Here is a 16,688-nt window from a genome sequence, read left to right as displayed (position 1 = left end):
TTTTGGCAATATAATGCTTGAAACCCAGATTTTATTTTGTTTGGTTTGATTAAAAAAAAAAATGTAGACAAGAACTTTTTCCTCTAAAATCATCTTTAATAAAGAGGTCTGTGTGTCCGCATATTTACAAGGTAAACACTTTGAAACTCATGAAATATTGAAATACTGAATTTCAATGGTGAGAAGGAGGAACGGGGAACAATGTTTCTGCAGGATGAAAAAAAAAAAGCTTTGAAATAAGATAGAAAATAGCATCAAAGAGATTTCATCTTTTGGGCCAGTTATGCCGGAATCCTCTGCAGAGAAAAGAAAGACAGGATGGTTAAAACACGGATGTTTGCACAGGAAACAAAAGCTCTTCTGTGTTTTGTCCACTGCGTGTTTACCTATCGGATTTTCCTGCCAGGAACGACATACTTCGGCCTCCAGCTCCAGAATTGGATTTTTGTCCCTTGGAAATTTTCTGTTGGACAAAAAGTTTCAATTTACCAAACAGTAATAAAATAAATATTGTTAAAGAAAAAAACAAAAAAACCCCCCCAAAAAACGAACAAACAAATACCTTTTTCTTAAAATCATGGGCTTGTTGGTTCGGATCAAACTGTGTGCTGTCCTTTGATTTGGCACCTGCAAAGACAAAGGCAGCGCTTCATTCATGTGCGACAACTGTAACTGAATGCAAAGTAAGACTCGATCTGTCCGACGTGATTAAAAGAAAAACCCAACACACATACCAGCAAAGACTTTGAGGTCTGACTGACTGTAGTCGAAGGGCTTGAAGCTGTCTTGGGGAGGCGCTTCTGTCTTCTGGGGCTTCTCTGCAGATTTCATCAGCTTCTTACTCGGTTTGGGAGTCGACTCTCCAACCTCACTGGCAACCCTCTCTCTTTTCTTTGCGCCGCCTTTTGCAGATTCCTAATGAAATTGATCAGCAGCTTTATAATCAGTGCAACACTCAAAGCAAACATTTTAATGAATGTGTTCTTCACTGTGTGTGTTTTTGTTTAACTACATAATGAAGAGCGCTGGATGACTGTAACCAGCTATGAGACAAGTTGTGCATGTGTATGTGTGTGTGAGCAGTTTTCTTGTATATGTAATCAAACAGCTCCCTTTTTATGAAGACTCTGGTAACCATTCAAATGCATGAAAGAACATATATCAAGGGAATCTTTGAGCAACTAAAGGGAATTATGAAGACAAAATGAAATGAGTTGTTGCTGCAAACTTAGCCAATATACTTCTTTGTACTGCACTCACTCACTACTCAAGTCAACGTTACTTTGATTCATTAGTGTTGGGAAAAGTCCCGACTTTTACTGCCATCTACAGGTTGAAATGTTTCCATGTTTGGACAAGAACTCCACTACAAATGTCTCATCTCGTCAACTTGCGGTGATTCTGCTTCCCCTGTTTGCATAAGACCATGCTGTCAGTTATTTAATCCAGTTAAGGTCGGGAAAGTCGAAATAGCTTCATATTACATAACCACAGTCACAGCATAAGGTGTGCCACCGCACAGAGGTTTAACCTTCAGGATTTCTTTGCAATTACAAACTTTAAACTAAGGTATTCAATGGAAAACACATTTTCTTCAAACAGTTAACATCCTTATTTAGGAGTTTGAACGATGCAAGATGCTTGCAAAAGATATGTTTATGGTTGCACATCAGACAAATTGTGTTTCCTTATGATATTATCTCCCTGTGATCTTTTCTGGTTTATTCATCTGATTTGCTTTATTTGACCTGATGATTAACTGACACTAACCAGTGATGTTGAAAACCAATCACAGCATACAGCCTTGATGATACCAGTCGCGACACCAGCGCAATAGAAGCTTTGGAAAACGGCAAAGCTTTCTTTCAAACTCAAATCAGACTAGAAATCTTGACTGCCAAGGCGCCGGCTGAAACTGACAGTCAGCCGGCAGAGCCAATATTTGCCTGCAGTTGGCAGGTTGTCGAGTGTTACTTTCAAGTGCTGCTGCCAACACTTCTGACTCTAATGCATGCCACCAGACGGTGCCAACGGCAGGGAGCGCCTTAACACCAACTTTTTACTTAAGCCATCAACACACAGTGGATTACTGTGGTGCACGGCATGACAGTGTGCACCAGCGACTGATGGCGGACGGCGCACGCAGTGAAAAGCAGCGACAGGGAAGCGGGGACAGAAGAGACGGCGACCGTTCTTTCTGTTCTCGCACCGTGAACACAAGATGAAGCACAGGGACTATTGTCTCACTGAGCATTTAGAACAGAGAGGAAACACCATATGGCGACGAGAGCACGTAATAGTAACCAAGCGGGAAGTTGCCGAGCAATACTCCAGTGAGATGGAGCTAACAGGAAGTGGGCTTTTGGGAAGACAGTGGCTGTTGTTGTTCCTCAGGAGGAAAAGAAAAGCGTTTGATGAGTGGAGGATGTGTCTCTAATGCTCCACTCCCACGCAGTGTGTTCTTCTTCCCCAGGCACACCATGTGACAGATATAAATATTAAAAGGCCACTAACACGCCGTTGGTTCACTCGCTTGTGAGTCACTGCGTTTATGTGCAGAAATGCCAGCCATGTCTCGAGAAAATGGGGGCCACTGCAGAGGGTTAAACTGGCTATTAAAGCACTATCTTTAATATGCTGTGCCAGGCTCTTGGGTGAATATAACTCATGTTTTTCGTAGATTTATACTTTCCCAATAGGGAATTCAACAGTGAAGTTGACAGAGTGCAAAACCTATCTGAAGCGGCACAGAGGAAACGGAGGGACAAGAGTGCAAATGACTCACCGCTGCTTGCTGGCGAACAGTGGCAACGTTCTGGAGAGACTCCTGGTAGCTCTGTTTAGCCTTGTTTCTTTCTTCTGTGGAAATCGACACCATGAGGAACAGTACTTTCAAAAAGTGTCAATTTAGAGCAAGTTAGACCCCATTACCTGTCATTTTCTTCGCGTGATCCTTTGCTTCTTCCTTCACTTTCCTCTTGGCCTCCATCTCCATCTGCTGCTGCTCAATGCTCTGCAGTTTCCATCTTTTACTGATCTGTGAGAGTCAGACGGCACAGCCACGAACATTCGAACATGTACGTAACGCAAATAACTCTGGAAGTGCATGAACTGGATGAAGCTCTTCAATTACCTCGAATATTTTTGAGGATGGGTCAAACTTGGCATTCTTGCTGATGTGCACATCACTGGAGGGTAAATACTGAAATCAAAAAGAGGGGAGATGAAGGTTGCGAGTCCGGTTGAATAAAAAGCAAATAATAGTGAAGGTTAATCCCTGGTCATCTCTCACCATTCTGAAAGGGTTTTCAAAAGACTCGATGATACGCCTGGCTTTCATTTGAGCCACAGGGAGGGACTCCTGGTCATTCGTTGTTTTCACCTCCTTCAAAAGGAAGCAGAGATCTCACATGAGGCGTCACTGTCACGTATGAATTGACTGGCTGAATAAAGTCAACTTAAAAACGATCTCTACCTCAAACAGCGTGATTTTAGCTGCTGCCACGAGACCGCTTGTTTTCTGTGCATCAGCATCGAGTTTGGACTCATCATCTGAGAACAGCACCCCTTGTTTCACAGGCAGCTCTGAAAGCACATACATGTGTTTCACGCACTAATGGTGTGTTTAGGGGGAATGCACAACATGTACGATGATCAAGCTTACCATCAGGAGAAAAGGGGTGGAGGTCACTCTCAGAGACCCTGGATGTATCGTGAGGACCAAACAAAGTGACCTCTGGCTGGAAAATTACACAAGATCGCATTCATTACTGAACTGCTGAATGCACAAACTGAAACAAATCCACCTGGTTTAATCAGTTCTTGACCAACCTTCTTTATTGGTGTGAGTCCCTTCTTCTTTTGAGCCGCAATCTCAGCCTGTGTGAAGCGGGGAAAACATTGCCATGTTTGATTGATTTAAGTGCCTTTATTGACAAGTGACTTAACAACACAAACACTGAAATTCCATTGACAAAAAACATTAAAACCCCTCTGCTGCCACCCATCTTTTCTCACCTTAAGGAGAGGCATTTCTCTGGCCTGCTGCACGAGCAAATGGAGCTCATTGACCTGCTGCCTCACCAGCGGGGGTATGGGGTTACAGCAGGCAATGATGCCTTGGGGCTCTCTGGGAAGAAAAAAAAAAAGAAGAAATATTGGCTTGGAGTTATGAATTAAAACACTAAATTCCGACTGCACTGAAGCGAGAACAGCTAACACTAACAGAAAATGAAAATTGAAGAGGGAAACTGAATCCTCTTACTTCGGCAGCTCCTCTGAAATCTTGATCATCATGTGAGTGGGCAGGACGTATCTGAACATACAAATAACACTTTATTAAAACAAGTGAAGGCAGATGTTGAAAGACATGAATGATTCTAAAACCAGATTGTCATGAAAAGACGTGGGTTGCAAAATCTGCCCGGGTGCGAACTATAAATAAGAGCAGATTTTCCAGAACAGTAAGTCCATCCTTTTCCAAAGAGCCTACCCGGTGCTTTCATCTTCCTGCCTGGCCAGCTTGTCCCTCCAGGCAAACAGCAGTCTGAAGGCAGTGAGCTGCTGGGTGTTAAAAGACCTTTTCTGCTTCCTCTGCAGCTCCAGATATGACTCCTCTGTGAATATAGGCTTCACATATTTCTGTATTGGGGGGGGACGACATGGTGAATCATGACAAATGCAGGAGATTGTGGTGTGGAAATGTATAAATGTGAACGCAATAAAAGAAACCGTGAAATTACTGGATAGAGAAGAGTGGAATGGGAGTACAGGGGTTGATTGTGAAGTGTCAATTTAATCTTCATGATGTATGAAGTGAGGTTTGTGCTCACCTTCAGGGAAATGTCTTTGCTCTTGTTCCAGACACTCTGCAGAAGGCCAGGCTGCCCATGGTTAAAGTCCAACAGCTGTGCCCTCACACAGTCGTAGATGTAAAGGAGGTAGTGGGTGTCTGTCCGGGCGTACTGCACCATCTCATCTGGCAAGGGGCTACAGGGCCAAAGTTATGTCACACTTTTTTATTTCAACCACCCAAACCATTAATAATTCCAAATATTTCCAGAGTAATGTTCGAACCACTCATAAACACATGATGGACTTTCTGGTTAAGAGATTAAAAAGAGCTCTACTGCACAGTTAAACCTAAACAGTAATGAACATCGAGCGGCCCATCAGTCATCTCCATACCGAATCCTCCAGTCAGCCAGCTGGTAGCGTTTGTCTGAGCTCACATTGCAGAAGTGTGTGAGCAGGTGGTCGAGGGAATGTCTGGCCAGGTTCAGAGCTCGGCTGGCCTGATGCGTGTCAAAAAGTCTGACGACATACAAGCCGAAGTCCCTCTGGAGCCACTCAATGTCGGAGTCTGCGCCGTGAAACACCTGAGGCCAGGAAAGAAAGCACATTCGGCTGAGACCTCTTTGGTGAGGGGACCTAAATTAAAAATAATAACCAAAAACTGGGGACACACCATGGGACAGTTTTCCATTTGGATAATTTTCACAGATCTCAGAAGTTCGAGCCCACACAGCACAGTTTTTCACCGGTATCCTGCAGTGCGTGAGTCATAGCGGCTCCCACACACCACAGGACCCCTGCAGACTTTATTAAACACGTTGTGCGGCTGTGAGGCACCTCAAAGTTTTCAAGATCATATCTCTGCAAACTTAATATTACTCAATTGGTGAAGACTTCTTCTCCAGGTTACTTTAGACAATCCAGATGCGACTGGTTCGTACGGTATTCTGAGCATCTTCAATTTCTTCTGCTTTAACAGCACATCCCCTCCAGGCCATTTTAATTAGATTTGTGAATGCCATGACACAGCTTTATAACACAGACCAACACAGCAAGGGGAACAAGTAGTCAGACAACCAGACACGCTTTCTTGATATATCCTCACTTAAATGTTCTAAACCACTTATTAGAAAGTAAAACCCAAAAGGATTGCACCTCAAATATCTGCCATAACGGTCTACTGCACTGTAGAACTGCCTGTTTTATACATACTACTGTATGTCCACCTGGACAAAGTTGAACCAGCAGGTAGCTCTGAGAGATCTAATGATTTTCTACATCTGACAGCTTCTTCATTTTCAAAAGAGTGGGTTAACTAATGCAATATGTGCTGATTTGAAGTCTGTGGCATGGTTGCTGTGTGCATCCCGTTGTAAAGCTGCGTCTAGCAGCTGCCACATCATCAGATTTTAGTGGTAAAGCTGCTGAATAAATTGTTCATTCATAACAGAACGCACACAGGAAAGTTGGCAAGAACTATGACATGAACCTAAGATTGAACAGAGATAAAAAAAAATAAAATAAACGACATCCCTGTTAAAAACAGATGGTTTGCCCTTTTGAAGACAAATCTGATTAGACGTGCGATCTCATCTTCTCTTCAGACAGTCCGTAGAACAGGACACAGGAACAAATGATTGGTGCAGTGGTTCCATTACCTTGACAATAGCCGGGTCAGTGAATGGCTCGTTCAGGACGTACATCTCGTTGCGGAGCTCCAGGGTGTCGATGATGAAGTCCTCCTCTCTGGTGGAGATCTGCATCAGAGAGGTGAGGCCGAGGAAACTCCTGTAGGAATGGTGCTGCAAAGGAGAACAGAGTGTCAACAAATGTCTACTTACACACTCAAGAACCTACAGGCTTTACAATGGCTTCAAATTGCTTGCTGCTTGGCTGCTGTATTGGATCACATTACATTGTGCAGATATGCTCAATATCATATTGTGCCCACACTGTTGTACATCTAAGAACTTCTTCTCATCCCATACCTCAAGGTCCACTGCGAATTCAGACAATTTGCACAGCTTCTCATTCAGAGCCACCAGATCCTCCAGCGTGTCGATGAAGGAACACTTTGTCTCAGTCACTGGTTTGTACATCTATTAACAATAATAATCCACAAGTGACAGATTTAGTAAAAGCCAAAGCAACAATGAAAAATCATGAAGTCACTGTGTCTTACCTGTGGCTCTGGCTTAGACAAAAGGCTTTCTGGTATCGTAAGATGGTCCAGCTCATATTGGTATGGGTGTGCAAACCTACATGGATCAGAATCACACATTCAGATGGACAGCGTGAAAAAGGAAAAGACAAAATGTTAACGTCACACAAGGGGCGTGTCTTACATGTCTTCAACGTGTTCCTGAGTTCTCTGCTGGTGAATGAAGTCAGCCAGGGCAGCCGGGACATCGAGGTCCTCAGGTCTCTGTTTACGGATTTGTTTGTTGGTGAAGTCTATGATTGGAGGACAAGAGAGGGAATATGTTACCAATATGAGAGAGTTGAGAATATAACAAGTGACTGTTAGGACAACAACAGATGGGAAAAGCATGGGAGTGAAAAGTATGTCTTACAACAAGGAAGAGGCTTTTGTGCATTGGGCTTGATGAAGATCTTGGGAATAAATGGCGTGTTGCTGTTGTCAACTTTTTCCTTGAATTTCAGCTGAGGCCTCGCAACATTCTTGGCGTGGAGCAGTCGGAACATCTCTGAACGACTGCCAGAGCCCGTACCCTGATCAATAAAAGGATTGTTTACCACAAGGTGTGAAGCACTCGTGTAAATATTTATCAAGTGTTAAAAAGAAAAAAAAAATGCTCTGGTGTTTTAGTGTAGTGCCAGGACTGGCACATAACGTTTCAGTTTGAACGCAGCCCAAAAAACTGGCATCTGCAGTATGAGAGCCGAGAGGTTAATTAGCCAACCTTGCGATTCCAGCTGGAAACGACAATCTTAGGCGGCTGAAACCCTGCAGGCATGACAGGCTGCTGGCTCCTGTTCACCCCATCAGCTTCGTCAAGAAGAATCCCCTGGAAATCAGATCCATGAGATTTGTTAGTTTGCAAAGACTTTTTCTCCCCCCCCCCCAAGAAATCAGTGGTAACGCCAAAGGTCATACCACTCTTTCAAGGATGACGTCGTTTGAGTCCACAACCAAATCAAACCTCTCCTCCAGCGCCGTGAGCTTGTTCCGGTCTCTCAAGTGAGATCTGCAGCCGTGGTGCTGCATAATCTGACTCATGCTGAAACAACGACACAGCGACAAGCATCAGCTTATTGAGAAACAGCAAGTGGCAAGCTACTCATGCAAACCCAATCATGCATATGGCTCAGTCAGACTTCCACACTCAGCATCAAAACAGGATGTGATGTCATGGGTGTGATAGAGGTAATCAGGAAATGCTATGAGGAGCAATCATACACAGGCTTTGTGTCTGTTTCATGGATGAGAAACAGGTGCAAATATAACTGAGCCAAAACTCAAAACAAGCAACACACTTATATGTAGTTACCAGTGCAAAAGCCGATCTCCTTGACTTTCACAGAACTCCTGGAAACCCGGGAAACTCCGATAGAAATCATATTCATCTCCAGCTTGAGGCAAGGCGGCGGACGCTTTGGTGGCAGATAATACAGCACCCAATCCATACTGCAGAGGAGAGACAGGCAGAGCCGTTAGTAAATACGTCTTTCAATACGAACAAGTGTAGTACAATTAAACATTAAGAGCAGGGACACACTGAATATATAATGCTGACTTGGCTTTTTAGTTTAATGTCTGATGTCATGTTGGGATTTTCAACACATGAAGGTTATTCCTGTACAGTGAAGCATGGCGGTAACAAAAGTTAAGTTGTATGAATGTGGTGTTTAAAAAAACAGGTAGTTCATATTTCGCTAGCAGTAATATATTTGATAGTGACTTCTTTTAGCTCTTTATCTTAGAAATTGCAACTATCAAGGTAGGTAGCTTCGAAAAGCAATTTGCGAATACGCTAATTTACTTGCAGACCATGAAATGCACATGAAAACATTTACTATGACACAGGCATATTTTAAGCTAACTTAATTAGCTCTGCTCTCGTAATATCGACAGTTACATTAACAGTGAATTTGATAAATATCAACTCACATGTTGTATAAACATTTTGTAAGCTGTGTGTGCTTTCTATCACTACCTAACTTCTACAGTAACTGCAGCTCGAAGCCAACAGGCATTTCCACGTTGCTCACCTGACTGCTAGCCTTAACTCAAACAGCAGCTTCGTTAGTTCACTTACTTTAACAAAAGCATCCACGTCTTTAAAACCGGGACATAACTCGGTTTTTTCCTCGTCGGTGGTGTCTGAGGTGGTATCCTGAATGCAACTATTTCCAGAATTATTAGTCTTTGAAGAAGCCATCATCTAGTTTGATACTGTGTACATGTGAGCCACAGCGAGCAGCCTTTTCCTCAATGGTTTCTTCGGAGCTGCTCGGAAAGCTGACACAGAGACAGCGCCACCAAATGGCGTGGAGTGGAAGGGCCGCACAGGCACGGGCTATGGTCTGTACAATTTATTGAGATCTTATTGGAAGTATTGCAACATGATCATATGTTAAATGTTTGAATCTATATCTGAACGTACTCTTAAAATCTTTGATAATACATATCTACAACATTTGAGTTTTTTCTTTGTTTTAATGTTTAATATTACCACTAAGACTGGGATTCAAGTCAAGACTGGCCATGAATCTTGCCATTTTCCCACTGCATTGCAAAACTCTGGTCTGGCGAGTGTACCCATTCAATGCAGTGACACTGCAGACACAGCCTTATCTCCGGTCTTGGCTCACGTATGGAGTGGTGCACCAGGACGCCACTGCCATGAGGGGGCAGTATTGACATTTGCAATCAGCAGCTACGGCATCTGCACTGTGTTGCGGGCATGTACGGAGAAGTGATATACACCAATCACGTCTTAGCCAATGTCTCTGGAAGAGCCATCTAAACCATATCTGCAATCAAAGCATTTTGCTGTATTTCAGCAATAGAGGTGACGTTAAGGATATAAAAATCATACATAAGTCCCCTGCCCTTCGTGTCTGGTGTAAAAAGAAGTAACGGTTGCCTTGTGTTGTGATTCAGTGATCAATAGCATGTGAAGAGGCATTGGTGGAGTATTGACACATCAGCTCATTATGGATGATCTGTGGTGTGTAGGGAGAAACCGCTCTTTTCTTCACTTCCCATTCCTATTGATCTCTTCACAGGGTCCTCTGCCTCTTATTATCTTAAAAGCATCTCTGCAACACTGGCTCAATCAATATTTCACAGCAGCTTCCCATGTCATTCCGTGGTTTTAGTGGAAGGACTTCAGCAGGTACATATAATGCAAGAAATGCATCAGTATTCTTTGCAAAAGCTACAGTGCAGAGCCAAATGCTTGATACATTAGTTTGGGACTCTTTCAGATATTGCATGTAATGTTCATGCTCAAAACATCACATACTCTCTGGTGATAGCCCTTATTATATAATAAAACCAAATGTATATGCTGCAAAAATCATTGCAAACGTGTTCTTTATCCACTGAAAAAAACATTACTGTTGCCTTTTATTCTCATTTATATGCTTTTTCACAATATTATGCATTTTATAGCTTTGATGGCGTCCCAAAGCACCACTCAAATTCCTCCTGCAGTAAAAGACAGTAAAACTGCTGATGCTGAAAATGACACCGCACCACACACACACATAATTCAAAAGAAGAAAAAAATCCAAGAGAAAATCCTCAGTGAATTGTTTTTATTAACTCCCTCATTTAGAAAACACAAATGCACCAAACGATATCATACATGCACAGCTTCAGCATATCAAGATCAGCTGATGACTTTTCAATGTGAAAACGTTACTGCCACGATCTCACAGAGATCACCTGGACATCAAAATACTGAGGAGTCGCAACAGAAAGGCCAAGCGTTGTCACCGGGAGCAGTTCTTCATCAATCTCTGTGGAATTACAAATTTTGGGCAACTCGTTTATTCATTTTCTGATCAATTCTGCCCCTTCTGATCTTGAAAGCAGCATGAAAATTGTAAAGTTGTATTAGTATAAAAAGACAACAAGTACGAGTAGATAGTGCTGCTTGTTCTATCGACTGTGCACTGGCCAACTACCCTGTAACAGGTAGTGTTTGTGTCATTGCACCAAAAGGCTGTGTGTGATAGCAGCTGCTAAGAAATGTTACTCTCTGCTCATGTATTTTTCAGATTCTGGGTTTGACTGAGAATTACAATTGGAAGTAGGACACCACAGATTGGTCTCCCAGTTGGGGGCACTGCTTCAAATCACAACAAAATACATACAGTATGTACAGTATACTGTATGAAGGCAAGAGAGATCTCATCACACTGGCTCTTACATGTTATTTTCAAGCAACACTTGACCTTTGTGCAGAATTTTTCGAGGAACCAAAGAAAAAATCAGGAACCATATCAAACATTAAAACAAGAGGAAATCAAAGTCCAAATCCAAACATCTCCACAGTACTGATACGTTACAAAACAAAGAGGTTGGCAATGCTTCTATGTAGCCAAGACACAAGTTCATAAACTGCAATGTTGTCTTTTTTTCTGTTCAGTAAAATCGATAAATCAGCCAGAAAGATGCATTTCCTGTGTAAACATTTGTTATCTTAACAATGACATTCTGTGATGAAAGGATGTATACAGATTAACCACACATAAAGCCACAAAAACAATGTAACAGGATTCAAAGACTGCTTTCTGGAAGATATTAACACTCACTGGGGATGAAAACCTTTCGTCTTCACATTTAATACAAACTGTACCCTGCAAGGTGCACCTGACTTGGCCTTCCATTCTGGAGCTCCTTTGCACTGGCAATCCATGCAAATGTGATAGAAAAACAGAAATTTCAACTCAAACTCAGTTTTTTCTGCCTCCCATATTGACCTTGTATAACTGTATTTGAATGTCTGCAGTGTCTCTGATGCCTGAAGTCCTGAACCACAGTAAAGTACAAGAAACGAGCTGAAACTATTCTGCAGAACGTTCCTCTTGAAAACAGTTGTCCATGACACCATAAGGTAAGGCATTAACCACACAGACACACACGTGCTCACGCACACGCGCGCGCGTACACACACACACACACACCCTTGAATCTTCGTGGTGTCATCTTGATGGAATTGTCCTGATTTAGTCCTCCCTAAATCCTGATATATTAGTCTTGCGTGGGTGTCATTAGAACCATTACTCCTATGCCCTTTCCCATAGAATCCCCTCAGGCCTGCTCTAATTTACTAAGATATTTTAATGTCTGCTAAATCACGGCACATATCAGGCTCTCCATTCGTCAAGTCGGACTGTTAAATAGACCCTTGTGTTGGGTGCTGACAGATGTGTGATCTATCTGCTCCTGGCACTACAGGGCTATTGAAAGGTTGGATGAAGCAGGTCTGAATACCTGAGCAGTGGGGTTTCGCTGAAATACATAAATAAACAATGACAACACATACTACACAAAAAGCCAATACAACTGACAAGAAAGGACAGATTCACAAAGTATTAAATCACAGCTGACCATACATTTTGCCAAATAATGTCTAAGCTGGTGGCTAGATTTCAATTATCAGACTGGCACAATTGGCAGCACTTTAAGCCTCTCATCTCAACGGCGATGGCTGATGATGCGCGTTGACTGGCACAACTACTCCTAGTTGCCCAGATGGATGAAGACTAGGGCTGCAAACAATGATTATTTGCATTTAGTCAAGAAAAATGCACAATCTCCCCAGAGCCCAAGGTACTTTTATCAACACTCCAAACTCATGGCCACTAAGAATTCTGGATTGTGATTGGTGGCAGGGGACCCCTTTGTAACTAATCACTTCTGACATGGGTGTTTTAGAAATTAACGCACTAGTGTTAAAGTGATGTGACAAAATCATCTGAACTCAAGGTAAATGTAACATTTTCAAACCATCTTTCAAGCACATCTCAGTTTTCATCAGCAGATGGAGTTCACTCAGTTGAGTGACTGAAGTGAGGGACATTTGAGCAAACTCCATCTGCTGATACAGACGATGTCTAAAAGCTCTGGATAAAGCTAGTAAGTGGACATTGAGCTGAGATCATTTTGTGAAACTACTGTTTCAGAGGTCAGGAATGATTTTTCACACTCTAAGAGAATCACACTGCTTTTCTCTGTTCTTGTAGACTGACGATTTGAGTGCGATCAATGAAACTACCCTTTAAAGGAACATTTGAGCATTTTGGGAAATATGCTTATTTGCTTTCTTGCTGAGCGCTAGATGCGAAAGTCGGAAATGGTACACATTATCAGACAGTGAACATAGTGTTTCACTTGGTTGTAAAAACAGATCTATAAAACCTCTGCACACCAGGGTTAAGCACCTCCACCCCTCCAGTGGTCAGAAAGGTGTGGGGGAGGGGGTTTCCGACGCTGTTCGACTATCTGACATGCATCTGATGAATTATACCGCGTCTTTAGAGACACACAAAACATAACTTGTTAATCACTGAGCTTTCCAGGTGCTGGAAGGCGCATTTGTGAACATTGGACAGAGCCGGGCTAAATCCTCCCCTTTCTCCTGCTTCCTTTATGCTAAGCTAAGCTACAGTAATGGACCCCTCGCTCCATAACTAACACACAGATGTGAGAGTGACATCAACATTCACATCTAACTCTGCAAGAAAGTGAACCAGATTTCTTCCCCAAAAGTGGAGTTATTCCTGTCAACACGATTTTACAGTTCGTGGGGGTTTTGACTCTCCTGCAGGTCTGCATAATCAGACTTCATTCGACGGAGGGTCTGTAACCAAGCTAAACTCTCAGCCCAGCCTTGTGAAATGAACCCTTTCCTACTATTCTATTCCTACCAGTTATTACTGTAAAAAACAGCACAAATGGGATAAAACATGTTATATAACTTACTGACTGGCTTTTGGCATGTGGCCACAGTATAAAGCGGGATAATACCCTCCGAGTGGAGTCCATGGAGGCAAATGGATTGCAATCGAACGTACATCTTGTCAGGTATGTTTGGCATTTTTTCCTTGATAGATGACTTAAATGATACGCTGTTAATTATTTTCTGTCAACTGACTGATTGTTTCAGCATTAGTGTTGAAGGAAATACACTGGCAGTTCTATACCTCTCCGACCACTGCTGTGTACAGGCAGATGTAAACTTTGAATGCAGAGAAACATCCAATGCATCAATCAGCAGGCAAACACAATAACTGGTGTGAGGCATTAAAACCTGTCGGAGCCCTCATGGTACATTCAGCTCTCCACAATCAAATGATAAAAGTAATTGGCTAACACTGGCACTGAGCTGTTTTATGAGTTTCATCTGGGACACAACCAACTTTTAATGGAGCACAAAAGGATGAAGGTGGCTGCAGTATGTGCTGAAACACTGAGCACTGATTAGTGTCTTTAAGTGATGGCGTTACAAGAATCTCCAAAGGCACGGCCACGGGTGAATGAACATGTTCCGATCGCCAATTCAGATGTAGAGAGGGAAAGTGAAAATATTCCAAAATACAAAATACAACGTCTCATCACGGCCCTCCGCAAGGTACACCAAGACCTTCAGTAAGACGAAACTGTGAGGAATAAAATGTTGAGGAAAGAATGCGGCTATCTTAGCAATAATAACAAGAAGGCTGAAACTACTTTGGCACATGAATGGAAGTAAGGCATCTGTATCATTCGAAAGAAGAGTTGAAATGGAGCATTGTTCCCTACCCGGCAGAAATGTCAAAACAGACCTGCGTTAAGAAAAAAAAAAAAAAAAAAAAAGCCCAAGCCTTTACTGTTAATGAAGTCTCTGACAGCACGCTCCAACCTTGTGCTGCCTCATACCCGCAAACTAGCACTGCAAAATAGTACGTGGTCACCTCCAAAAATGAGAGAGAGAGAAAAAAAACTAAATCAGCAACTTTCACGGATTTAAGTAAAAAGAACCAATAAGAAGTTTGAAAAACAGCAGAGTTTGTCATTGTGTCACGAAGTTGACCTGAATGTTGATATTGCGATGGCAAGGAGCAGGGAGAGGGGGACGATGTCCAAACTCCTGGCTCTTGAGCCGCGAGCACTCATACCTACAACACACACACACAAAAATATGATAAACTGGTGGTAAACCTGCTGGAAGAAGCAGACAGTTTGCAGCACACCAACACTTCCATCTGAAATACTAACTTTCTAACTGTCAGATCCTGCGCAGGGACGAGGTCGGTGTGGATGGAGGGGTCAAACACAGACTTGCTGGTGTCATCAACCTTTTCCCAAACCTAGCTAAGCATTGCCTAAACTTAACCTAACTGTGACTGCTTTCAGGCTTTCTGGCAGAAATCCCCAAAGGGAAACTTTCCCGTCAGCATGTGCCTCAGAGGTACTTAAAACGTGGTAAAAACTAATTTATGTCCCAGCTTATGACTGCAACTGTAAAAAATGTATTAGGGTTGTAAAGGGACTACGAGCTTGATGCAGTTTGCTCTCTTCACTAGTCTCTCATGCATGATTTAAGTGACTCAATTAACTCTTAGGGATCACTAAGTATTTTCCTGTAATGACATAATATCCATATGAAACACTTTCCATGGTAGAATATATATTATTGATGCACACCTGAACCACATCTGCACATCCGATGTCCTAGTCCTAGTTAAACACAGGGCTCTGTTTGACCTGCTAATGTGTTTTGCCCACATCTTTTTCTTTGCAGTATCCAAAGAACGTCTGGGAGGGGAAAAAAAGCCTATTTTTCAAATGAAATTTAAAAGAAAAGCCAATGTGGAATTCTATCTCTCTCAACTGCTGTTTTCAGGGATTCAACACAGAATATCAACAATGCAAATTAGCATTTAGAGCAGAAAGAGGAGCCCCCTGGAGTCCCACAGGACAGTAATAGCATCTAGTAAAAGAGGAAGTCAACCCCTGCGACAGAGATGGATTGCACTGCATATTTCAGCAAAATATAAGCCTGGAAGAGCTGAACGGGGGCGGCTGGTGACGAATGTAATGGTGAGTCAACAGAGGACAAAATGTTTGTGTCCGGTTTAAGAAGTGCTAAGTGACTTAATTTCAGAGTGGATAAACAATCAAAAAAAACACAAGTTGAGAGGGACTGAGTGAGTATATTGTATATGTCAAACCTCCCCACTCTGCTGTGTTCCTCAGCATGGTGGCGTCAGCATATTTCAGTGATACGGCTTACAGAGGCAATTCACAAAATATATATAGCCAACCTCAGATTATTCCTCAAACTTTCCATTTTTAACCACAACAACCCTGAGCGAGCTTACTTAGCTGGTGGATGCGTACGGGATCCGAGGCCGGGCCCAGCCCTCCTTCACTCAGCGTCTGGATGTGGATGATGTAGTCGTCCTCTTCCTCGGCAAGGGTCAGCTCTGCTGTTGCGTTGGGTGTTGTGAGTGTGTTTACCTCTTTGTGTCTCTGTCTCCTGTATGACAGCTGAACGGGGGGGGGGACGGGGGGGACGCAAGGTGGGTGACACATTGTAAACATGCATTCTTACAGGCTGGCTGCTTAGAGGGGTAAGGTCCACTCTTTTCCTCGGTCGGATACATAAGAGGAATAAACGTAACTGTCAAGCTAACACTCACTTGGTATCCTGTGACTTCTGCTTCTGATTCCATCGCCACCACAGGTTCCCAGTAAAGAGACAGCTGCGAGCCAATTAGGGTCCATTCAACATTCAGCGGCGGCTGGGCTGGTGCTGTACAATATAAAAACAATTCATGGCTATATGTCAGCACAGAAACACGCCCCTGTCACATCATTATGTAAGAATGATCACATTTCTCTCACCAGATAAAAATACTTCCTGGAATGA

The 16,688-nt window shown here is 42.7% G+C and overlaps 2 protein-coding genes across 3 annotated transcripts in view; both read right to left on the bottom strand.

Moving 5' to 3' along the window:
* Positions 1 to 79: 79 nt before the first annotated feature.
* Positions 80 to 9,290, bottom strand: exosc10 (exosome component 10). Its single transcript, XM_070969466.1, has 25 exons — positions 9,075 to 9,290; positions 8,307 to 8,443; positions 7,913 to 8,036; positions 7,719 to 7,823; positions 7,368 to 7,527; positions 7,140 to 7,248; positions 6,977 to 7,052; positions 6,783 to 6,893; positions 6,453 to 6,596; positions 5,188 to 5,378; positions 4,833 to 4,989; positions 4,493 to 4,641; positions 4,265 to 4,315; positions 4,018 to 4,129; positions 3,832 to 3,879; positions 3,665 to 3,740; positions 3,476 to 3,585; positions 3,293 to 3,385; positions 3,134 to 3,202; positions 2,932 to 3,037; positions 2,786 to 2,859; positions 735 to 915; positions 563 to 627; positions 387 to 463; positions 80 to 296 (listed from the first exon to the last, which is right to left on the bottom strand). Exons 1-25 carry the CDS (start codon positions 9,198 to 9,200, stop codon positions 266 to 268), a joined length of 2,682 nt encoding a protein of 893 aa, XP_070825567.1. The 5' UTR covers positions 9,201 to 9,290; the 3' UTR covers positions 80 to 265.
* Positions 9,291 to 10,566: 1,276 nt separating this feature from the next.
* cntn3a.2 (contactin 3a, tandem duplicate 2) overlaps positions 10,567 to 16,688 on the bottom strand; it is a 35,187-nt gene continuing 29,065 nt past the window's right edge. Inside the window, exons 21-23 of one of the 2 annotated variants that reach the window (XM_070968138.1) lie at positions 16,459 to 16,571; positions 16,138 to 16,306; positions 10,567 to 14,931 (exon numbers count right to left, since the gene is read on the bottom strand). In XM_070968138.1, coding sequence (XP_070824239.1) covers positions 14,834 to 14,931; positions 16,138 to 16,306; positions 16,459 to 16,571 — 380 coding nt within the window. In that variant the 3' untranslated portion in view covers positions 10,567 to 14,833. The remainder of the gene's footprint in view (positions 14,932 to 16,137; positions 16,307 to 16,458; positions 16,572 to 16,688) is intronic. The other variant, XM_070968139.1, reaches the window with a different exon arrangement.

The sequence above is a fragment of the Chaetodon trifascialis genome, chromosome 8 (genome assembly GCF_039877785.1).
Source record: "Chaetodon trifascialis isolate fChaTrf1 chromosome 8, fChaTrf1.hap1, whole genome shotgun sequence".
NCBI classification, from domain to species: domain Eukaryota; kingdom Metazoa; phylum Chordata; class Actinopteri; order Chaetodontiformes; family Chaetodontidae; genus Chaetodon; species Chaetodon trifascialis.
This window is presented reverse-complemented; position numbering and strand designations above follow the sequence as displayed.